Source organism: Styela clava, chromosome 5, assembly GCF_964204865.1.
Source record: "Styela clava chromosome 5, kaStyClav1.hap1.2, whole genome shotgun sequence".
Classification (NCBI taxonomy): domain Eukaryota; kingdom Metazoa; phylum Chordata; class Ascidiacea; order Stolidobranchia; family Styelidae; genus Styela; species Styela clava.
In genome coordinates, this window is record NC_135254.1 from 20,232,980 (window position 1) to 20,256,086 (window position 23,107).

General features: G+C 36.2%; 1 protein-coding gene and 1 long non-coding RNA gene across 2 annotated transcripts; both read left to right on the forward strand.

Annotated features, from left to right (window-relative positions):
• Nucleotides 1–9,835: 9,835 nt before the first annotated feature.
• On the forward strand, nucleotides 9,836–10,499 carry LOC144422970 (uncharacterized). Its single transcript, XR_013475502.1, has 2 exons — nucleotides 9,836–10,232; nucleotides 10,317–10,499. It is a non-coding gene; the product is annotated as an uncharacterized LOC144422970 (long non-coding RNA).
• Nucleotides 10,500–19,146: 8,647 nt separating this feature from the next.
• On the forward strand, nucleotides 19,147–21,697 carry LOC144422933 (uncharacterized). Its single transcript, XM_078112968.1, has one exon. It carries the CDS (start codon nucleotides 19,187–19,189, stop codon nucleotides 21,104–21,106), a length of 1,920 nt encoding a protein of 639 aa, XP_077969094.1. The 5' UTR covers nucleotides 19,147–19,186; the 3' UTR covers nucleotides 21,107–21,697.
• Nucleotides 21,698–23,107: the final 1,410 nt, after the last annotated feature.

The following is a 23,107-nucleotide window of genomic DNA, read 5'->3' on the forward strand; positions in this document are numbered from 1 at the left end:
TAAACAGCGCTTATTTTAATGAAGTGGATGGCTCATGGATAAAATATTTGCAAGATTTTACAGAAACGTTAAAAAAAAAATTAGGAAGAAACAGGTAACCTCCTCAGCATCCATAGATGGAGCAATAAAGCATCCATAGACGAGCAATAAAGGTTCCCACATTTTCTAGACTGTAGAATATCTCTGAAGTCCACGCAAGCTGAAAGCTTGTTATTGATTTTATGCGCATGTACGCACAGCCAAATCGAGCCATATAAGCATTATGCACATGATAACATAGATATTTAGGATTACAACCCGTGATGAACTGGAAAAATCGTAACAACCGGAACGCACCTAATTCGCAAAAATGTAATATATTCACGCGACGACGCTACGCGGACGTTTACAGAACTGCATGCAAAGAAATTATACGAAATACGTTTGTGTAAAATTATAAGAGTATTTATAGCAATTTGATACAAATCTTATTATTAGATAAGTATAGAATGAATTTTTGTGGGGTTAAAGCTCGGGGAAACATCTATTACACGTTACTGCTGTACTAATTATTTGCGTGATGTGGCGTAAAAAGACTTAATATATATGTAATAAAACATAAATTAACACCTTAAAACGTGGCCATGCTCTTTGGTTTTGTTTTCTATTATATATACATTATCCAGTTGAAAAAAAAAATTTGATAATACATATGAAAAATATAATAATGAACTAAAACTTGGCTATCGTTACCCTTCGAATAGGATGCTTCACTGGAAAATTGGGTACTAAATTTACTTTAGTGTTATTAGTTTAAACCAGTAGTTCAATCACAAAACGTGTTTTGAATGTCGACTCGAAGCAGATTCATTGTCAATCCCCTTTGCGGTTTGGTGTCATCATCGATTATGTTTCAAAATGCCATTTACATTTATTCTCCTTAATGCATAAAAAAACATCTGAGAATTAGTTCCACTTCATTATGATAAACACACCTAGTCATATTTATATATATTTGCACAATAAATCAAGCCCCTCAGAATACTTAGATAATTATCGAAGTCGCTGTATATCCGTGCATAAAATTGGGGACACTGTTATATGCAGAGATGGGTGGAGTCCAAACTTTTAGACTCCGAATCCGTCCTGATCAAAATTAAATCCACGTCAAATACGTTTTAAACGGTACTTAAAGTTTGGTTTGCCCTCGCGATTTCATATTCAGTTTTTATTTATTTGTATTTATCAATTATTTTATTGTCTGATATGTTAATTATGGAGTCGAAATATACTTTAATTATATGCTTTTTTGAAGGCTCTACAAAGTGAATTTTCCAATAATAAATAAGATAATGGAATAAATATACTTTTAGTTGTTTGCTTACGATACTGTAAACTAAATGAATAGTTGTATTTTATGTAAATTAATTCTTGAAAAAAAAAAAAAAATTCTGGGCCACAAGTAATATTGAGTGAGGTTTCTTACATATTTTTAACGTGGATAGTGGAAAAATACAATAAAACTACATATGTACATTAAAAATGAAGTTCATTGAAATAGCGTGTTTAAATTTGCTAACACGATGCGTTTTTGTTAACTTTGCCTTAATCATAAATGTGTTATCCTTAAATCAAGTTGTCTGCCGAAAAAGTTGAATGTTCTAATTCTCCTATGTTTTTTTGCTACTTTCGAGTTTATTGCAGTTATGGAAGTTTACCCAGCCTTTGACTTCTGGAAAATATTTCCATTGCAAAATTTGTGATACTCATTCCAATCAATTTTATTTTGGTCACTCTAAAATACAACCAAACAACAACAAACGAACAAACAAAATGCAGAGGACTTCGAGTCCGCACCTGACGTAAAAGATTTAGGTGTGGTCTCATGAGTTGGCGCGGATAAACTGGTTTAGACGTTTCAAACCATCATTTTGATTCGAAACATTCAACAAAGTGTCATCTAAAAATACTGGTAGAAAAGTTAAGCCTTGTCTATAACAGCTATTTCTGGACCAATTTTTGATTACTGCAATTAAATAAAAACTCACACGAAGACAAAATAAACATTGGGTTATTTGATTCATAAATAAATTTCCGAAACACCGCGTAAAACTAGCAAATGGCATTTAAAAACACAAAAACGAGGTGATGTTTACAAAAACATTATTTAGTCAAAACATTATCCGTTGACGATATAATTTCTGAATTTGCCTCAATGAAAACTAGACATTGAATTTGGAACTTTCGATAAAATTTACTATTCAATGCTTTAATTCTCCTGTTGTGTGGAATTTTATTCAGCTTTTACGACGGTGTTGAGAGGGCGGCATTTCGCGCAAAGATCCAGGGGCGCCACATTGCGTTGTTACGCCACTGCACAGCGCCTGATGAGAAGTTCTCACACAAGTATTGAAACATACCAATTATTTTCACTAATATTTCAGATAGAAAGATTTTGAAGGTCGCGTTTTGAAGTAGAAGCTTAGCCGAACATGGTGATATCCTTTTATGTTTGCCAAATTGCATTTATAGTACATTGAATTGTAGTTGAAGACAAGTATGCCGGTTTCGAGTTGCTTCCGAAGTAAGTTGGCCATTCTAATCGTCATAATTGAGCATTTGACAATGGCGTTCCTTGTGGTGTCACAAATTGACAGTTGTATTTATTCGTTGAAATTACCTCGGGACTCAAATTCGCTTCAATGGCCGTTTCTATTTTTGGGTCAACATTTTCTCGTCTGTCAAGCTCCATAATGTCCGTTTGCTCTGCTCTGAGCTGCGCTAGAAGACAGAATGACATTGTAGGATTGTTGCGGTGGCATTATACACCGTCGAATCGGCGTATCACTATAAAAGTTTCCAAAAAGATGATCAAAATGGTGGTCGGCAACCACCGGGCCGCGGCCCATTGCAGGTCCGCGGAAAGGTTACTACCGGTCCGCAGAAGGTTGACACAAAAGCGGACAAGGCTCAAATAACACCTCGACAATCTAACAACCACAACTAAAAAACATCACCCAACAGCAAAGCAGAGAAATACAATGCATCTGAGCAGCATGTCTGACTTCGTAAATAATTTTCACGTCAATATGTCGAAATAATGCTGCATCAATTTTGCCTCTGCGTGAGAAAGTTCCGAATCAGTCTAAATAAGATGTCTCCAACCGTAAATATATACTACTACGCTTACAAAATAATGATTCTCGCTAACAACGTGACTGTTGTATTTGTAACCGTACGTGACAGCAACGAAATTTGTCCAGTTTGCGATCTTTGTCATACTAAGCATTCAAATGAGGCAATGAATCCTTAGAAACTTCTTTGAACGACGGGATGGTCTTGTCAACGCCGAAATAGGCAGGACGTAAGCAACATGCTACGTGTATCACTATCGACCGTGTTTTCCAATTGAGAACAGTTAATGGACAGCAAACTAATGCAGATCTCGATTAAATAGCATCACTTTTGTTTTCGAATATGCTAAATGAATTTTCTACTTCTTAATATGCATATAACTGTATGTAAGTTCGTTCGTATAAAAGTGGTCCGCCAATGATATTGGTCCGTCACTTAAAAAAGGTTGCCGACCACTGCATCAGATAATTTTTTATTCTTAATTGCGTTATATATTTAGGTAGCATATAGCTTAAAGTTCAAAATACACCCTTCGGCTTTATTCTAGCTCTTATAACAGCTGACTAAATGGATTCGGTACAACAAAACGGCGAAAATTACCCATAAGACCCCATTGTTTCGCGTTTTCCAAATATGGCGTTCATAAACTTGTTTAACATTACGCAAGTTGGTTGCCGGCCGCTGGGCTACGGAGGGGTCAGGGAAACATCCATTGAACGGTATAACCTGTAGCATACCGGTAACTGTATAATAATAGTTATCTCACAGGTAGCCCCACTGCATATTGTAATTGTTCATATTGTCAATTGATCTATTATTAACATTGTTCTGCCTTTACATTGCCGTTACCGTACCTAATTTAGTTCCAAAAGCTTATTTAACATACAAAAATGTAATTACTCAGAGATAACTTTTCTACGACCATGACTTGGTTCTCCAAGAACATTTCTTCCCATCATCTGGAGAAGGATACAAAACTTCTCACCGAGTGGTGGTATTTATACTTATATGGTTGAAGAATGTCAGAGGGTGGTGATATGACTGGGAGACGTGTGTGCCTTCCGGTAGGTACCGTATCCCGTGGTTCATAGACTAATAGATAGGGTCCAAGTTAGGACTGAATTGGTGAGTTTATCTTGGAAAAAAATGAGGTGCAGAGGCAGTTTAAAAAGTCTTACAAATAAATTTTTGGAAACATTACACAAATTACTGCAATCACTAATTATAACCTGATGAATATTTTCTTCAGATACGTTCATGATGGTTCAGTCGTCAATCTTGGTTCAACGCTAGAGTTCAATGCCAAGTGCTATAGATCAGTTCAATTCGTGGCAGCTATAGATCAGTTCAATTTGTATATTCCATGCAGGGTCAGGGCACGTAATTTTATGATAGAAACACAGATTTATAAGCTCAGTAAGATGGGTGCAAATATACTATTGAAAGACTAGATTTATTGATGTATTATGATCGATTACAATTACATACAACATAAAATTACAAGACCAATGATTTTATAGTGATAAACATGATTTAAAAATTGTTACATATTCATCAGAACTACTGGTGCTTGTTGCCATATCGTTGGACTAACCAAGACTATCCAACAGATGCAATTGATGGGTATAAAAGATTTTCTGCTGAGCCAAGCGTGTACAAAGCCTTCCCGGGCAGTGGCATCAACCTAGAAGGAACAAAATAGATCTAACAGTTTTGTCGCCCGTAGTTGGTTGCTATGCCCACAAAGTTAGATTGAGCCGGAGTTCCAATCATACCGGTTCAACCACAAATAGCCAGGTATCTGATAGGTTTTACAATATAGTATATTCATTCAGTGTAGAATGCAGTAGAAATAGAATATAACAGGTTATAAAAATAAAGGATTAAGAAACAAGCAAGTAAATCCAAAAAAATTACTACAAATTATAGTTTTCCAGATATTGTGTTGTATAGGATAAAATACACACCAGATACTTGCATTTTAAGCATAACAAAATTAGATTCATTTCACAATTCCATTTACGGACATAATGTATCACAATGATTTCACTACTGAGTTATTTTATTAAAGCTGCCTGTTTTCATCTGCTGATGATATAGAAGAATTGCGCTCACTGAGCGCTACCTCATTGTCAGGTGTGACTTTACACGAAAAATGATATTTCAATCACCAGGGTCACACAGGACATGACATGCGTGCAAGGCATCCTCCATAAAGTAACATCATTTTATCACCAATAAATTGTAAAAGATTCTGCATGAAGTCCCCAAGTCTTCAATAATAATTTTCTTTCTTTATTTATCATTTTTTACAGTTAGCAAATATGACATCAATGCTAGAAGTATGTGTTAAGTGTTGCCCGACTCTGAATCTTGTTGATTCTTCTGTGTGCTTTTATTGTTTTTAATTATTTTTTGGTGATTAGGAGCGTACTTTTTCAACTCTATTTCAAGTTATGCTCGACTTCAATTTTCTCTGTATTTTGTTTGTCTGTTCACTTTTTGTGTTATTTCATGCCAGAGAACCAAAATAAAATGATGATGATACTTGCTTACATTTTTCTGCTGTCTGACTCGCTTTTGACAAAGCGCTGTCATTTTCATCTGTGGCACTTGAGGTAGTTTACTAAAGAGTCTGAGGGTAGATCTGATTGGATCCCTGACAACCCTTCCTCACTTTTGTCAGATCCGCATGTCTCTGTATTAAATGAAGTATTCGGTGACAGATCCTGAGGAATCTTCGACGAGGTTGCCTCACTTTCATCACAATCTCTACATTCGATACAATCGTGTCAACTTGAGCGGCTGTGGAGGGATCTGGCTGGATTTCTTTGCGCAAATACCTACGCAAACAAATAAGTTTTTGACAAGTGTATAACCAAAAAATTAAGTTATGGTATAAGTAATCCTTACCTCACAATTTGACGGCGCTCTCTTGCTGAGCGACAAGAATCTGATATAGGGTCAGGGTATTCATCAGTTGGTCCATTGCCTCAATGAAAATGCTGAAATGCATAATGGAACGCATTGCTTTTATAAAAATTTATTTCATATAAGAAGTAACATATAGAATATATCATAGGTGTCGAAAACAATATATGTTGGCCTACCTTAGTACACACGTAGGTATTTCTGATGTCAGACCGGCAAATAGCCTACCCCATGTCTATCAAAATAGACTAACTATGGTTAAACGCTGCACATGGGCTATCGGTACCCTTGATTTCATCAGCATGACTGTCTACTATTTTTTGATTCGAAATAGCAGTTGCAGAGTTGGTTGAGCTGTACCTGTAAGGTGCCGGCCTAGGCCGAAGCCTTCCAGTATAGATATATATCGATTTCGTGAACGTGATTTGCAACAAGTAACATACAGTGTTACAGGTTTCCAATTCCAGCAGCACAGTGAATAAAACAAAAAGTGAAAAAAAGGCAAAGATCTGCCTGGACCGCCAGCAACCCATTTGCGGAACACGTCAAAAGCTGTCTGAGCGACTTTCAGCGATAAATGTTTGTTTACAATCTGCTCGCCCATGGCAAAGGTTTAAAAATGCGCCCCCTCGCTTGTTTCCTTTTTTTGTTTGCATGAAATTTATTGCTCTCAACTACGCAACATAACAAGCAATTTAATAACTACACCATAAACAATAAGCAGTAGACGATCGTGCAATAACAAGATCTTAGAATAGTATATTTCGTGACGCAAATTTGCCAATGATTTCATCAAAATTTGTTTTTTTTGTTTCACCCCTCTTTATACTTAATATAGCCAGATAACAAAGCTTTCCTGGCTAATTGAAGATCGAAGACAGAATTAATTTTAGTTCATTAAACGACCGATCGTAATTTTCTATGGATACTGCCAATGTCAGCAAAATTTGCAAATCTATCCGGAGATTGGGGAAATCCAGAAAAGACTATTTGACACACACTGTTTTCTTGTCATAGTTAGGGTTACCATATTTTTTTGACTTCAAAGCGGGACGCCTCCTGTTTCCGACTTTACTACATAGGTCTACATTTAAGCCATCCCGGCTGTCTTCATTGACCATATTGCCATCGAGAGTTCATGCACATATTCTCTGTCTAAATATCGAGTTCAGTTCGAAAAATAGAAAGGAATAGACGCTAACGATACAAATGATCCGAATTTAGATTTTTTATGTACATCAAGAGGAATAAAGAATATTGAAATAGTCTGCCGTTTTAAAGCATTGAGAATTTGCTTATTCGCCCAAGCATGCTTGTAGATAACACGTTTAAAAAAAACGTTGTTCAATGTTACATTCACGCGAACGTCCTAACAGGACCAAGTAGAATTGATTTTACATGTGATACGTTCGCTAACAATGTTAGCGGGAAACAACGAAACAAACAAAATAACGCATTCACCTTCAGTAAGTACGCTAGCATTGCGCTACACAGCAAAGACAGTAACGAGAACATGTTCGTGTATTATGCTGAATGGCTGAACGCAAAAGTGGGACTTTTGGCTGACTTGTCGGGATGGCGCGACAAGACGCTAAAAAGCGGGACTGTCCCGCCTAAAGCGGGACGTATGGTAAGTCTAGTCATAGTCTATATCTTACATGAGCAAACTACGGCCCGCTGGCCAAATCCGGCCCGTTGGCTATTTCAAACTGGCCCGCCTGATGCTTCCACAACCAAACGAAAACCAAATTTTAATGTTTTAGCTGAAAAATAGCTCGAGGAATAGATTGCGATTAAATTTAGTTTTGGCAGGGAGCTTATTGTTTTCCACTTTTGCTTTGTAATAATGGAAATATTGTCCATAATATGTAACTTTTTACGTCACAGTTATATGGCCCGTCACTATAGGCGGGCAAAATGTTTGGCCCGTGAACCAAAGACCTTGCCCCCCTCCACCATCAAGGACGGCAAGGATTTTTATTAAGCCAAGAAAATGACCAACATTTGAATTACTATCTGCTTGAAGTGACTCCCTGTGCCCTCGCAAAGCGAGATTTTGTTCCGCCAGACATTTTATTCCATGCGATATTCATTTAAGAATCCCACTACATTTTTGCCTTTCTTTTTTAATTTGTACATGAAAATCTGCGTTAATAATTCCGGTTTATTGCTCAAATTTCTTTCCACGCTGTAAAACATTCTCTCTCATTGTACAAATATTCATAAATGTTCACTCCATTACGATATCAGAGCTAATATGAGGTGCAGTAAGTCCAGTACCGTATCAATTTCGGCTTATTAATGTTGAATTATGACATCACCGTCAATTGCGCTAAGTGACGAAACAAACTGCATTGGTCGTTGGAAACTGCAAACTGCATTGACTTTTGTTGAATTTGTTATGATTTAATTAGAAATACGAGTTTCATTCATTTTCAAGTTTTATTGAAAATTATTCAATTAGAACTTTTCGCGTTTTTTTGCGCCCCCGTCCAAACGGCGCCCATGGCACGGGCCATGGCTGCCATACCCTAGATACGCCACTGCTTGTGATTGGTTGGGAATACGGATGTTTTGATGCCTGGAAAAGGTCCATAGGATAATCGTAGGATATCGTCCATAGGATAATCGCTCACGGCCGGTTCGCTACGCATGAGTGATGCGTTACTACGTCATCAGTTTGGTATATTTTTAGGCTTACGGAAGAGGATTTCCGTTTGAATTTATTCACATATTTGGAATGGTTTTGTTGGTTGAAATAACTGAAATGATATACTGAGGCATTAGGAAAAAGTAGGGGGTCTTGGCATCTGCCAATCATCTCTGCGTCGGCAAGTTTATTTTTTTTATTTTTATTTTTTTTTCCAACCAGTAAAAAATCGAAATGGACATAGCAGCAACACAACAACATTATGACTTGAATACGCAAGGAAATAAACCCAGTCGTCTTTTTCCATCTATCCATAGTCATCAAGTAGATGAATTTTTAATCGCTTACTAATAGTTGCAAGCTCGATGAAAACAGCAAGTTTCATAAGCAATAGTTGATGAATATACATAGCTAAAACTGTGATTAAGTGTTTTTCAAGTACAATAAGTTATCAAAGTGGAGTCCCTACTCACTAACCACACCACTTTATTTTATATTAAATGACTTTTCTAGTTCTCCCGGAAAATGATGAGTACCTAACGTTAGATGATAAAACATTATTTGCGATCAATTTAGATCAAATTCCACTTTTCACGACGGCTGGTTTCCGAAAATACGAAGTTATAACGCAAAACAATGGGCTTGTCACATTTATCTTGCGCTCCCAATAGAGTCGCTGATGAATCCGTTCCTATCGCCCAAGCGCGACACACGCCTGGTCGAGTCGGTATTTTAGTCGACGATTTAAAAAAAGTTATATAACGATATCATATCAGTCCGATCAATGACATTAAACAACATGATGCGCAACTACGGCATTTTTGGCTGAAGATCGTATCCGATAGCACGCTCCAATGCACATACTTGACGAGACGAAAACGAGTGGATGTGTGCTGCTTTCAAGGCATAGCACGAATGGTGTTCGTGCCGGCTTTGACAGTTGTTGTCGATTTTAATGATATTTTGGAAAGTTAAGGTAAAAAGAAATCGGAAAAAGGTAAGGTAAATACTATTGTTGTATATCACACCCGGGCATCGCACTGTTAAGTACATGTCTGAAAGCCAGCTTTTGTCAAATACTACGAAGTTATTTATTCAGTACGGTACGTAGTTGCCCATTTGCCGAAATTGCATATTTACTTACCCCTTATGGTTTCAAATAGTTCATGCACCTCCATTTAGATTTTTTTCAATCAGTGAGGATTGAATCAAAGGGTTAACAAGTTCACCTAACATTTCACTCATACCGGTCTATATTGTATAGTCTGATCTCTCAAGTATATGGAGTCACGAAAGCTTGTAATTTTCTGACTAAATTCCTTTATTAGTTGGTTTATATACCAAATTCAGTAAAACATTTTTTACATTAAACATGAGATATTGGATTTATTAGCTTTTCCATTCTAAATCATATAGACTGCTTCATTTATTCTTGACGAAAATTAATAAATCTCCTCTCTTTCTTCAGATGTGAATGTGGACAAACCTGTCTAAGCATTGTGAGACTCCTGCAGCACAAGAGGCAATAGCAAAAATAGTATATCAATCAAGAAATTAAGCCGACATAAAGCAAAAGTTTCAACTAATCGTCTAATCTCAATTTCCTATTATTTATTCACAGGACAACTATAGCAGAAGGGGAGATATCAGAAGTCTGGCGACATATCAGTGACCGTGTGATTCAAAGAAATATAATTAGAGTACTCCATAAATGTTTGCAATAGAAGAACAACCTATGGAGGCATGCAAAGACATTTGACCCTCCGGTAGAGTTGTGTATGGCCCCCACATCCTGCAGGGTTAAGGAAAATAACAAAAAATTCTAAAGCGTGAGATTGCATAAGCGGTCCTATTTGTAAAAAGGCACAAAACACGCCAGACATACTTAAAACAGCTTTGGAAAATGAGGATTACGGCTAACTCACTACACCTGTGCTATATTTGGTTCATCAACTTTTGGTAGTACTATAGAAGAAAGGAAAGGGTATAATCATGATTCATAATAAAATACTGTTATATATATATTTTGGACAACTTCAATCTAGACCAGGGATGTCAAACTCGCGGCCCCAGAGAACTTCCAGTGCGGCCCTCGAACGCTTATCAATAATTGTAATAGTATTTTGGAAGTTTTTTTCTATCTAAATGTAATAGATTTTTCAAACCTTTTAAAGTGAAATTGATTATTCACACAGAAAACAATTTACTGAAAGTAGTTTTGGAAAATTAATTTTTTTTTGTTCACATTTTGACCCAATTAAGAATACACATCAAGCTAGCAAAAGAATACTTGAATAAAACACTTGGGTGATTAAATTAAACGCAAAGTACATGAAGAAGGTGGCATTTTCAAAGAAAATGAGAGTTGCAATATTTCTGCATTTCACAAAATTATGAAGCACATTGTTTAATTTGTCATATTTCCATCAATACAATGAAAAAACACGATAAGCTCAGCAGTCAATATGACAAATTCGAAGAGCAACTTTGAACAGAAAATTTTCATGTGTTTGTATATTAATATAATTATACAACGACTTAGTTACTAAAAATCAATATCAATAATAATTCAAGCAATCCTATGCCACGCAATGTGGTGCGAAATGTCTTGTCGAAAAAATCTGTCATGTGTTTTTTTACTGATCTATAGATGAAATTATAAAAATAACTTTTTTGCATTACTGGAATTAATTTTCGCAAAGATCCAGATAAGCACATGATCATGTGACCTCGTTAGTTAGAGTTGGTACTATAAAATCATTTCAGCCTGGCCTTAGTATGTTGGTGACACAAAAAGATACCAAACGTCAGGACAAATGTATTTAAAAAACATTGAGTTTATACTGTAGTATTTTTGTTAATTTTAGGTCCATATATTTAAATTAGGTCATTTTTAGTGTATGTATTATTCTTTCCTTATCCAAAGTTTGTTCAAATATGATTTTGATGGATGTACATAGAATTTTATGATTTTTTGTAATATACAGTAACTTGCAATAATAGTGGAATGCAAATATTAATATGTAATTGCATTTGAAATTAAAGAAAATAATGAAACCCAATCCAACCGTTTAGTTGCATCACAACATATGTCACAAACTAAAACTATTTTAAAAATATCTTTCAAGTATACATTATCAAAAACTGTTTGCGGCCCTTTTTACAATTTCCAAAATGCAATGCGGCTCTCGAAAACCCATGAGTTTGACACCGCTGATTTATTCTAGACGATTCAAGCATTGCTTTGGGAAATAATATCACTTCAATTAAATTGAAAAAAAAATCTTGCTATATTAAATACAAAATCGTTGCTATCATAAAGGTAAACTAATTCAGCCACTCGAAATATATTGGCCTTCACAAAGCAATGGAGGCAAAATTGAGAGTTCATGAGCTATGAACTTTTGTTTTTTTCTTTGTCTTGAACTTTTCATACTCCCCAGCCGCTATTAATTTTTTTTTAATTTTAAATACCATGTGTTGGTTATACATATCTTTAACTTATATTTTCTGATGATGTGTTATCTCAATGTGTCAAACTATTAATTAGTGTGCATATTTTGCTACCAGGTGACATAAATGTATTGTCTTGTTTATTACATCAGCTTGGAGTATTGACAAGAAAGAGGTGCCAGTAAATTACGTATTTTTTTTTAACTCTTTGTTATGATCAGCATTCACAATAAATAGGAATTATAAACAGCCAACAACCAATGAGAATTATATGCGAAATCCCTCAGAATAAATTTGTCTTCTAAAACCGGAGGAAGGCAAAACATATAGGTAGTTTCCATCCACACAAGTCTTTCAAGAAGACTTGCTCGAGCCAAACTAAATGAGCATGGTCAGGTGATCGGTAAGGCTGCAAGTTGAATTCAGCCCTGCAACCCCCAGCAATGTTACCTACAATTAACTGAATATGTAATATGTCTAATTAATTCACCTACAAAAGCAAGTTCGATAGGTGCTTTGTGTTATGGAATTGTATCATAGCACCGTTAGAAAAAGTAAAAACCGTTTTGCTCTCCTGTATGACACCCTCTTTAAATGAAATTTCAATGTTTAAGCGCAAACATTAAAATTACTAACTTTGAAATTTGTTATTATCTGCAAAATGTTCCTCACAAATCTTTCCGCTATCGCGTTTGTAATCTTCTCTCATAAAAAACGTCTATGACGTCCAGAATTGCTCTTTAAAGCTTGTCTGCCATTCCAGCTTTCCAAGTGAGTAAAACTTCTTAGATATAGAGATTATTTTCTTTTGTTACAGTCGCAAAAAGGCAGGTACTACACGTAAAGAAGACGCCGAGTAGCAAAAGCGAACTGAAAACGGTCGCGAAAAGCGACGAGAAATATGTGCATTGGAGCGTATCATGAAATACAATCTTTCGCTTGTAGTCTTACGGAGTGACCTCAGAGTTGCCTATCATGTTGTTTAATGTCATTGGTCCGATAAACTACATCCTCTTTAGACATCGGCTACAGCCAGATAGCTGAGGACTACACGCGCTACAATATCGCGTTGAGAGAATACAATGACGCATCATTCGAGCGTAACGAGAGAACTGTGTAACATATATAAACAAAGACGAAAAAGGCGTGAGCGAACTATATTAAGTTAACTATGGGCTTACCCACATTTTTGCTATATTCGTAAGATGTTGCTATAGCAAATCAATTTCGCGACTCGCTGCTGTTGGCCTTTTTTCTCCGATCGGAAGCTAATGTTCCGAGACAATATAGTGAAATTGTTACCGGTACCAGAAATATTATAGACTTCGGAGGCGATAATAGGGTACCGTAACTTACGTTAACTTCAGAACTACCGTATGATTTAATTCTAATCCAATGTTTCCCAAATCTGCGCTTGTTTTGTTTGCAATCAGCGAGTTTTTAAAATTGTTGTGTGGGTTCACTTGCAGGGACGGACTAAAAGTAGGCACTTGCAAATTAGGCACTTTTTTGGACTTTGGAAAAAAAAATAAAAAGGGCGTAATACCTTTTAAAAACATAATTAATTAGTTAAAAATGGTCAAATTAAATGTTGAAAACGCAAATTGCAACGGGCAAACTCAATAACAATATTTAAAACGTAGTATTAAAGGCAGTCGCACGCGCTTGGTCACCACATATGCTAGGCACATATTTAGGCACTTCGAAAAATAAAGAAAATGGCAATTATCACTAATAAAAGACAGAGACATAAACATATTACGCACACTGATTAGCCTGGGTAAATATCCAATAGATGCACTTGAGTCTAGTACTGGAATTTAGAAATAATAAATTGTTACCGGTAGGCACTTATTTAGGCACTTCGGAAAAAAGGTGAAATGGACGTAGTAACTCCTAAAAAGGTAATGAATTAGTTCAAAATATTTAAATTAAATGTTGAACGCGAAAATTGCAACAGTTAAATCCAATAACAATTTTTAAAACGTAGTATTAAAGGGAGACGCACGCGCTCTGTCACCACGTATGCTAGGTACATATTTGGGCACTTCGAAAAATAAAGAAAATGGCAATTATCACTAATAAAAGACAGATAAATAAAAATATTACTCACACTGATTAGCCTGGGTAAATATCCAATAGATGCACTTGAGGATAGTACTGGAATTTAGAAATAATAAATTGTTACCGGTAGGCACTTTTTTAGGCACATCGAGAAAAAGGTGAAATGGGCGTAATAACTTTTAAAATAATAATTAATTAGTTGAAAATTGTCAAATTAAATATTGAACAAGCAAATTGCAATGGGTGAACCGAATAACAATATTTAAAACGTAGTATTAAAAGGAGTCACACGCGCTCGGTCACCACATATGCTAGGCATATATTTGGGCACTTCGAAAAAAGAAGAAAATTGGAATTATCACCAATAGAAGACAGAGAAATAAAAATATTACCCACACTGATTAGCCTGGGCAAATATCCAATAGATGCACTTGAGTCTAGTACTGGAATTTAGAAATAATAAATTGTTACCGGTAGGCACTTTTTTAAGCACTTCGAAAAAAAGGTGAAATGGACGTAGTAACTCTTAGAAAGATAATGAATTAGTTCAAAATATTTAAATTCAATGTTGAACGCAAAAATTGCAACAGTTAAACCCAATAATGATTTTCAAAACTTAGTACTAGAGGGAGACGCACGCGCTCTGTCACCACATATGCTAGGCACATCGAAAAAAATGGGAATAATCACCAATGAAAAAAATAAAATAAAAATATTAGTCAAAATGATTAGACTGGGACTGGGTGAATATCCAATAGATGCACTTGAGTCTAGTAGTGGTAATTGAAAATAATAAATTGTTACCGGTAGACATCTTTTACCGTGTTTCCCCGAAATTAAGACAGTGTCTTATTTCAAATTTCTTCCTAAAATTACCACTAGTGCTTATTTTCGAGGGATGTCGGCAATTTTCGCGTTCAACATTTAATTTAAATATTTTGAACTAATTCATTATCTTTCTAGGAGTTACTACGTCCATTTCACCTTTTTTTCGATGTGCTTAAATAAGTGCCTAAAAAAGTGCCCACCGGTAACAATTTATTATTTCTAAATTCAAGTACTAGACTCAAGTGCATCTATTGGATATTTGCCCAGGCTAATCAGTGTGGGTAAAATTTTTAATACTCTGTCTTTTATTGGTGATAATTCCGATTTTCTTCTTTTTTCAAAGTGCCTAAATATGTGCCTAGCATATGTGGTGACCGAACGCGTGTGACTCCTTTTAATACTACGTTTTAAATATTGTTATTCGGTTCACCCATTGCAATTTGCGTGCTATACATTTAATTTGACAATTTTTAACTAATTAATTATCATTTTAAAAGTTATTACGACCATTTCACCTTTTTTTTCGATGTGCCTAAATAAGTGCCTAAATAAGTGCCTAAAAAGTGCCTACCGGTAACAATTTATTATTTCTAAATTCCAGTACTAGACTCAAGTGCATCTATTGGATATTTACCCAGGCTAATCAGTGTGGGTGATATTTTTATTTCCCTGTCTTTTATTAGTGATAATTGCCATTTTCTTCATTTTTCGAAGTGCCTAAATATGTGCCTAGCATATGTGGTGACCAAGCGCGTGCGACTGCCTTTAATACTGCGTTTTAAATATTGCTATTGAGTTTGCCCGTTGCAATTTGCGTTTTCAACATTTAATTTGACCATTTTTAACTAAATAATTATGTTTTTAAAAGGTATTACGCCCTTTTTCCTTTTTTTCCAAATTGCCTAATTTGCAAGTGCCTACTTTTAGTCCGTCTCTCACTTGCAGACTTGAGCAAAATAGATGATAGGATTTATCCCAGGGGAGAGGAAAGCCGATAAGACGGCTTATCCATATGGCGAACCACGGCCTCTCGTCCGGTTACCATTCCAAGTCGGGTATGGGATTAGTTATATTGTTTGTTTTCGGAAGCATGGACTTGGTGGTGGAGGAAGCCGTAACCGACCAGCGGTTACGTGAACCATCCAACGACGGCGAGGAGTCCAGCAATCCTCTCGCACATAACCATCCCTGCATGGGATTCGAACCTGAGAACCCACGTAGAGTAATTAGAGGTGCGGTGGCGACCGTATTCCTAACGCTTAGCCCGTTGAGCCACACCGCCGCGATGTCAAGTTTTTATTCTGTGATACGGTACCGGTACTCATTTAGTATTCCACTACTAGCCCTACAAGTCTCATTTTATTTCTGGCTTTTAATGCCCCCATGTACAGATGTACAATATTTCACTTGATACGTATTTTCAAAGCGAGAACACTCAAGTAATAATACAACTGTCTCATTCTAGCCAATTGATGGAGTATATTAGCATCACCTATGAATGTGCACTTTATTTCTTTTTTCTCTGTACCTTATAAACTGTTCAAATTTATTTTGTTACTTTGTAATGATTTTATGTCTAATGTCTTTATATATATGCTGCCTAAAGTTTTTCACCATTTACACAAAAAGTTATTGTGTATCCTTCAACTTTAAAAACCCGATTCCACGCAATTGATGCATCCTTTTACTCAAAAATACATATTCATGTAAAATTTGATCAATACCACACCTGATCAAGTGTGCAACATGTCCGAAATTCTATTCAGCTTTAAACGCCTATATGTTATTGCCTATTGTGTATACGCAAATATTTTAGTAATTTTTCTTTCTTTCCATTGAAATTTAATGTTGTTTTTGGACACACCTAAAATATGTTAAAACATGGTGACCGTACATTTGAACCCATGTACATTTGAACCCATGCGTATATCCACGGGTTCAATCTATATGCGGGTGCTAAAACCCATGGGTTAGGGTTAGTATGGGTTTAACTATCCGTGAAACAAAAAAAAATCCATAGGTGCAATAGCATACAGGTGCAATTGTCATGGGTTCAAATGTACGTGGGTTCAAATGTAATGGAACCTTAAAACATATCTGAAGCATTTTTTATTCATGTTTATTGATATTAATGTTGGGTGGTAACAGACTCCGATGACCGCATGGTCGTATCGTTGCCACCCATTCTATACCGAGAACTGTTTCACTTTTTATTAATTATGTTTTTGTTGTGTATATGTTTTCTGATGGACAAAACAAATAAGCTCTCTCTCTCTTTCTCTAAATGAAGTCGACAATGTTTAGGTGTTTTTGAAAAAATAAGCGACCCAAGATGATTTTCAGGCGACCCAGTTTTGTGATACCGTAACGTAACCCATAGGCCAGTAGGTTCAGAAACACTAATCACTAATCAGTGTTATTAAATCAATTTAATTTACCCGATGGGGGATAAAACAAGGATTAGTTTTTATTTTTATCCTGAGGAGAGGTACGGTAAGTCAGTAAGTGGCCTAATCATATGATAAACCAGCACCCCTTACCGGTATCTGATTTGCAGTCTATGTCCGGTACCGGTAGGCCTATATAATTAATTAGCCAGTTATTTGTTTCAGATGCGTGGACTTCTGCGTGGATGTAGGTTATGCACATGTACAGTAGTTTTTTTTTTATTGCGTTTTTAAATTCAATAACTGAACCAACATATTTGCCCCAGTGAGGAGGCGCAGTTCTTACCACTTCATGGCAGCTCCTGCCACGAACGAACCGCGGCAGCTCTTGCCATGGTTTTATAGCGCTATTCAGTAATCAGTATTAACTGTATATTCACAAATTAATGTACCAGATTTTAATTGATCATGTGGAATTATATCTACTTGAACCCTAACCCCAAATCAATCAAAACTGTATCCATACAGCCATAAGAAAAACGTTCCAACTTACCCAATATTTGTCACCATAATAGACAGCCCTGTCTTTACGGCCCACCTGTCGCGGTTACGGCAGCAAAATTTAACCTGCCATTGGTTTTCAATTTGCTGCCGCGGTAACGGCAGCTCGACATTGGTTTGTGGCAGCTAAAAAGTCAGTTGCCATGAGTTTGGCCGTAGCGGCCATGGTATGGAAATACCGCCATAGTTATGCGGCAGCTGCAGATGCCACAGAATACTTAAAACTGCACTTGCCAGTGAGACTGATTAAAATGATGTGGTCGGCCTTTGTGCTCAAACTTGTTTAGATAAAAGCTGACCGCTAGCAAGTAGCGATTAAGTGATGAAACTTAGAACAATCCTTCTCATTTTTGAAATCATTTATAGACTATTATTAAAGTTGATGATATGTTTGAAGTCCGAAAGTTTTGGTCAGTCTAATTAAAAAAGGCATAATTTCGATGCACCGTTGAAAACCAACCTTTCTGCCTTTATGGCCAAGCGGAACCCCAGAGAAACATCCCAAAGTCTCAAGTAATTAACCCCTGTGCAGTAACAATTGTTCAATTGTCTGAATTGAATTATTTAACTATAAAAGCAAACCCAATACTGGGAAAACAGAATGAAAGTTTAATAACATTGGAAAACCTAATGGGTATTTGATTATATTTATTTTAAACAACAATATACATATATTAATATAGATTCTCACATTCGAATGCAAACTTGCGGAACCCCTGGGCTGTACTGGCGTAACCCCAGGGTGTCGCAGAACTCTGGTTTAAAACCACTATTCTTGTAACATCATCGTGATGGTCCAAGTTCTATTAAATCTAATTATAATACTTTATCAATGGCATTTCCTTGATCGGCCGCGAATTCCTCCATGTGTGTCTGTGTACAGATGTATGCTATAATTTTTGGTAGATTTACTGCTGAGAGATATTTGGAGCCCAAAAATATGTGGCCTCAAATTAGTCATACAAAGAATAATAGGTTGCCATGCTTGGAGTTAACATTGTGAGTTCAGATTTTATAAATTTATGGTTTGCAAACTGGATAAACCACCCTATGAATACAATATATAAATATATATACAATACAATAAGTACAATTTCACCAAATCTACTTTGAAACTGTTTAAACCAGTGAACGGTACAATATCACAAATTCTAAAGCAAATCTTTTCTTTCCATGCTATTTATTTATCAAGATCAAAATGGCAGTTAGTATTACCCCACAAATGCGGGTTGATCAGTATCCCGATGAATTCATTGTTAGGCGGGGTGAGTTGTGGTGTAAATGGTGCGATCGGCAAATGAATCATAAACGAAAAGATCTGATGACTGATCATATGGAAGCAAGAATACATCAAGAAAATCGTGTCGCAAGAGGAGCAAAAATGTCTTATGATATCAACTCAAGGAAGGCAGCTGAAAAAAGAAGACATAGACGTCAAAAGAAAATGAAAAGTAAAATAAAACAAATGTCAAAAAGTATATACAGTCAGTCGACTGGTGCAGAGGATTCAAGTTCAGAGGAAAGTGATTCTGATCTGAGAAAATTGTTCGAGGAGTCTGATAGTGATAGTACTACTTCATTTGAGGGTTTTGACAGCCAGCCAATTGGATTTAGTAAAGCAATTCGAACAAACAAAAATGCTAGCTCTCTTTCGGAAACTGCAGAAGATGATGACTCTCGAAGATCTGGCAGATCTCGTAAAAGACCAGCACGCCTCGATGATTCTCTTGCCAATGAAGAAATTGCGAAAATTGGTAAAATTGCAGATCAAGCTGCTTTTGTTTCTTCTATGGCAAAACGTAGGAAGACAACTGATGAATATTCATCTCCATCAAGTTCTGACCTATCTCCAACACGAATACGATCAATGCCAATCAAAAAACAAATTAGTTTTAGTGCTAGGCAATCAGATTCCACATCTCCCACTACTTCACCCACCAGTGGTTTACTAAAAATGAAATTCAGTCGAGCATCTGGAAGCGTATCAGAGAAGTATACTGTCAAACCGGATAAAACCTTGAAAGTTTCCAAAGCTGATGGAAGCAAAGGTTTGAAATTAAAATTTGTTTGGAAGAAGAAGCAACATTCTTCCCAAAGTGAGGATATGAATTTTCAAGGTACAGATAATGATTCTGTCATTGATAGTTTAGATGGGGAACCAGCTGGTTATCAAGAAATGTTGAAAGGGATTGAAGATTCTAAAGAAGAAGTGAAGATGACATCCATGGATGCTGAGGTTGTGGAGGAAGAAATAGTTGAAATGAGAGAGGAAGAAGTTGTCACAGAGGAAGATTTGATTCCTGTGGAGACACTTATTAATGATGATCAAGAAAATGCACCACTTGTTGAAGAACAGCAACGTGTTGACAACAAATGGAAGGCACCAAAATTAAATGAACAGCGTCTACAAAAAACACCGCTGAAATCTGTGACAAAGAGCAAACCGAAATCAAATAAGCCTAAAGTTATTTCAAAGCAACAAGAGAAGAAAAAGAAAACAACTGGATATATGATGTGGGCCAATCAAATGAGACCCAAAGTTTCAAGGCAATATCCTGGATTGGAGTTTGGTGATGTTAGTAAAAAACTTGGAGATTTATGGAAAAGAATGCCAGACAAGGAAAAACAAATGTGGAAATTCCGAAACGCAAAACTAGAGAAGCAGTCACAGCAATCACAAATGAGAACTATCAAAAAAACAGGAGGTAAAATGATAGAAACCGGTCCACGAAAAAAAATGATAGAAACTGGGCCTAAGAAAAAACTTTCACCCCTCAAGCATCACATGACAGCATCGTCTCCCCCTGTTAAAAACCCAGTCGCCGCGATGAATGCTGAATTAGAAAGATTGCCCCCACCAACCACTGAACCGTTAGACTCTGCTGCATACCTCTCTTTGCTTGGAGAGTCTTTCATCAAACTCAGTGCAAAAACAAAGAAAGTTGAGTCAAAAGTAGTAATACAGGGAGCAGAAAGTATTCTTTTGGACAGTTTGGTTTGTGCTCTCACTCCACTCTTATCTCTAACACTGCAAATACCCGAACTTTCTGGGGCTCTCGATCAAACCATAATGGCAAATACTTTTTCCAATGTGGCACATATTATGCCTGGTCTCTGATATGGATGATTTTTCTAATGCAGGTCTAATTATTGATCTTATTGATATACATAGCCAGAATTTTGAAAAGTGCCAAAAATATGTGACGGTCCTAAACCGCTAATTCAATATTGTTCCATTGTTTTCTAAATTAGTCTTAAGTTATGATGTTTATTTATGGTATGCATACAGTGAGCATAATATATTCACAAGTGGTGGGTTGTGATTGGAACATTAATTCAGAGTACTTATTAAAATCAATGCGTAGCTGTCTGTGAATAACTGCACTGTATTATTGCATCTGGTGTAAATTTCAATCATGCCTGTATTGACCTGATTGAACATGGGAGAAATTACCGGTACTGTGTTTCTGATATAAAATAACCAAAATCTTGAAAATAATAATCATTTTGCTTGTTAGTTTCAAATTCCTTTCGATTCTGTTTACTTGTGACCATTGCCATATATCACATACCTTCAATTTTTTCCTGAACAAATGCAGGTCATATTACCAATGTTTTGTCACCTTATTTGAATCATAGTTTTTGTTTGTATTTTTCATGATTTTTCTAAAGTTAGATTTTTTATAATACACTTTTGACAGATGTATAACGGGTTTTAATGTCTGATTTGTTCAATGCATTTATGACCCCGCACCTTAAATAAATTCGCACCTAGTTGAACTAATGTAAAAATACCATGTAATGCTGTGGTAAGTTTTCGGCAAGTAACAAAAATACAACCCCCATGGTGAGGTGATGCATCCTGTAGAAGATGTTTGAAAAAGATAGTTCATGGCCAAATGGAAATTATTTTCGATATATGGTTGGCAATCGGTTTAGTATTCTTGCTTTTTTTTACGGAAAATCACACATGGGCTTTAGGATGCAAAAATTAACATTCATGAAATATTATTCGGAATATTGTTCTTAAACATTGAAAAAAAATTTGCCTTGTTGAACTCGACAAAACAACAACACCACTGACCGAATTTCTGCATTTGTTAAAATGAATTTTCGCACACTCCGCGCTTGGTATGGACTACCTATTCAAAAGCACAAGACTTCTTTGTGTTGTAAAACAGACTGGACGGCGGCCATATGCAAATCTGAACAAAAGTGCTAACTGTAATAAAAATTATTCTGCGCCGCGTTATAAATTGATTGCGGTTTACGAGAAACGAACCAATTATTTTGCACTTATATGCAGTCTAGCGCTATAGCTCAACTATTACGAGATTCGTTTTCCGCCGGTGTCTTTGCCCACAAAATATACCATACTGTCGATGAAAAATACTTGTGCCACGGACGGACGAATTTGTTTAGTGATACAGATTATGCCTGTACAGGGTACTGTACACTAGAGATGTACCGATACCACTTTTGTCGCCGATACCGATCCGATACCAGCTAAAAAAGCCGATAACGATACCGATACGCCGATACTACAAAAAGACCGATATTCCGATACCGATACTATGTAAATATTACTTAATTAGGTGTGCTGTGTAGGGCAAACGGGTTAAAACAATGGTCTTTGAGCGTTGTTCATAGTACACATTATTTCAGATCGAAAAATGATATATCACATAATATGAAATTAATGTTTGGTGTTTGCTTCAACTGATTAAGATACACTGTACAGTAACGCTAGTAATCTCGGTGTTCAATTAGAAAACTCATAAGCCGGGATGTCCAATTTGAACTTAATGTTAATATCGCGAACTTCGAATATCGTTATTCGTGTTTAAGAGAATATCGAATATCACCCACACATTCTAGAGCCGCCGTCCTACGTTCAAATTAAAAGCTTTTTTCAAATATTTTATTTCGTGGCTAATCGTAATCGTCGACGCAATAAGTCAAAGCCAACATGAAAGAATATCAATCAGCACCGACCAAAAGAAGGCCTACCTTTAACCGTCGAGGATGTTTTTTTACTTTACTATTTTATATTATTATACAATTGCTATCATATATTTTGAGACAGTCTAGGACTCTAGGCCCTCCAGGGCTAGGCGGT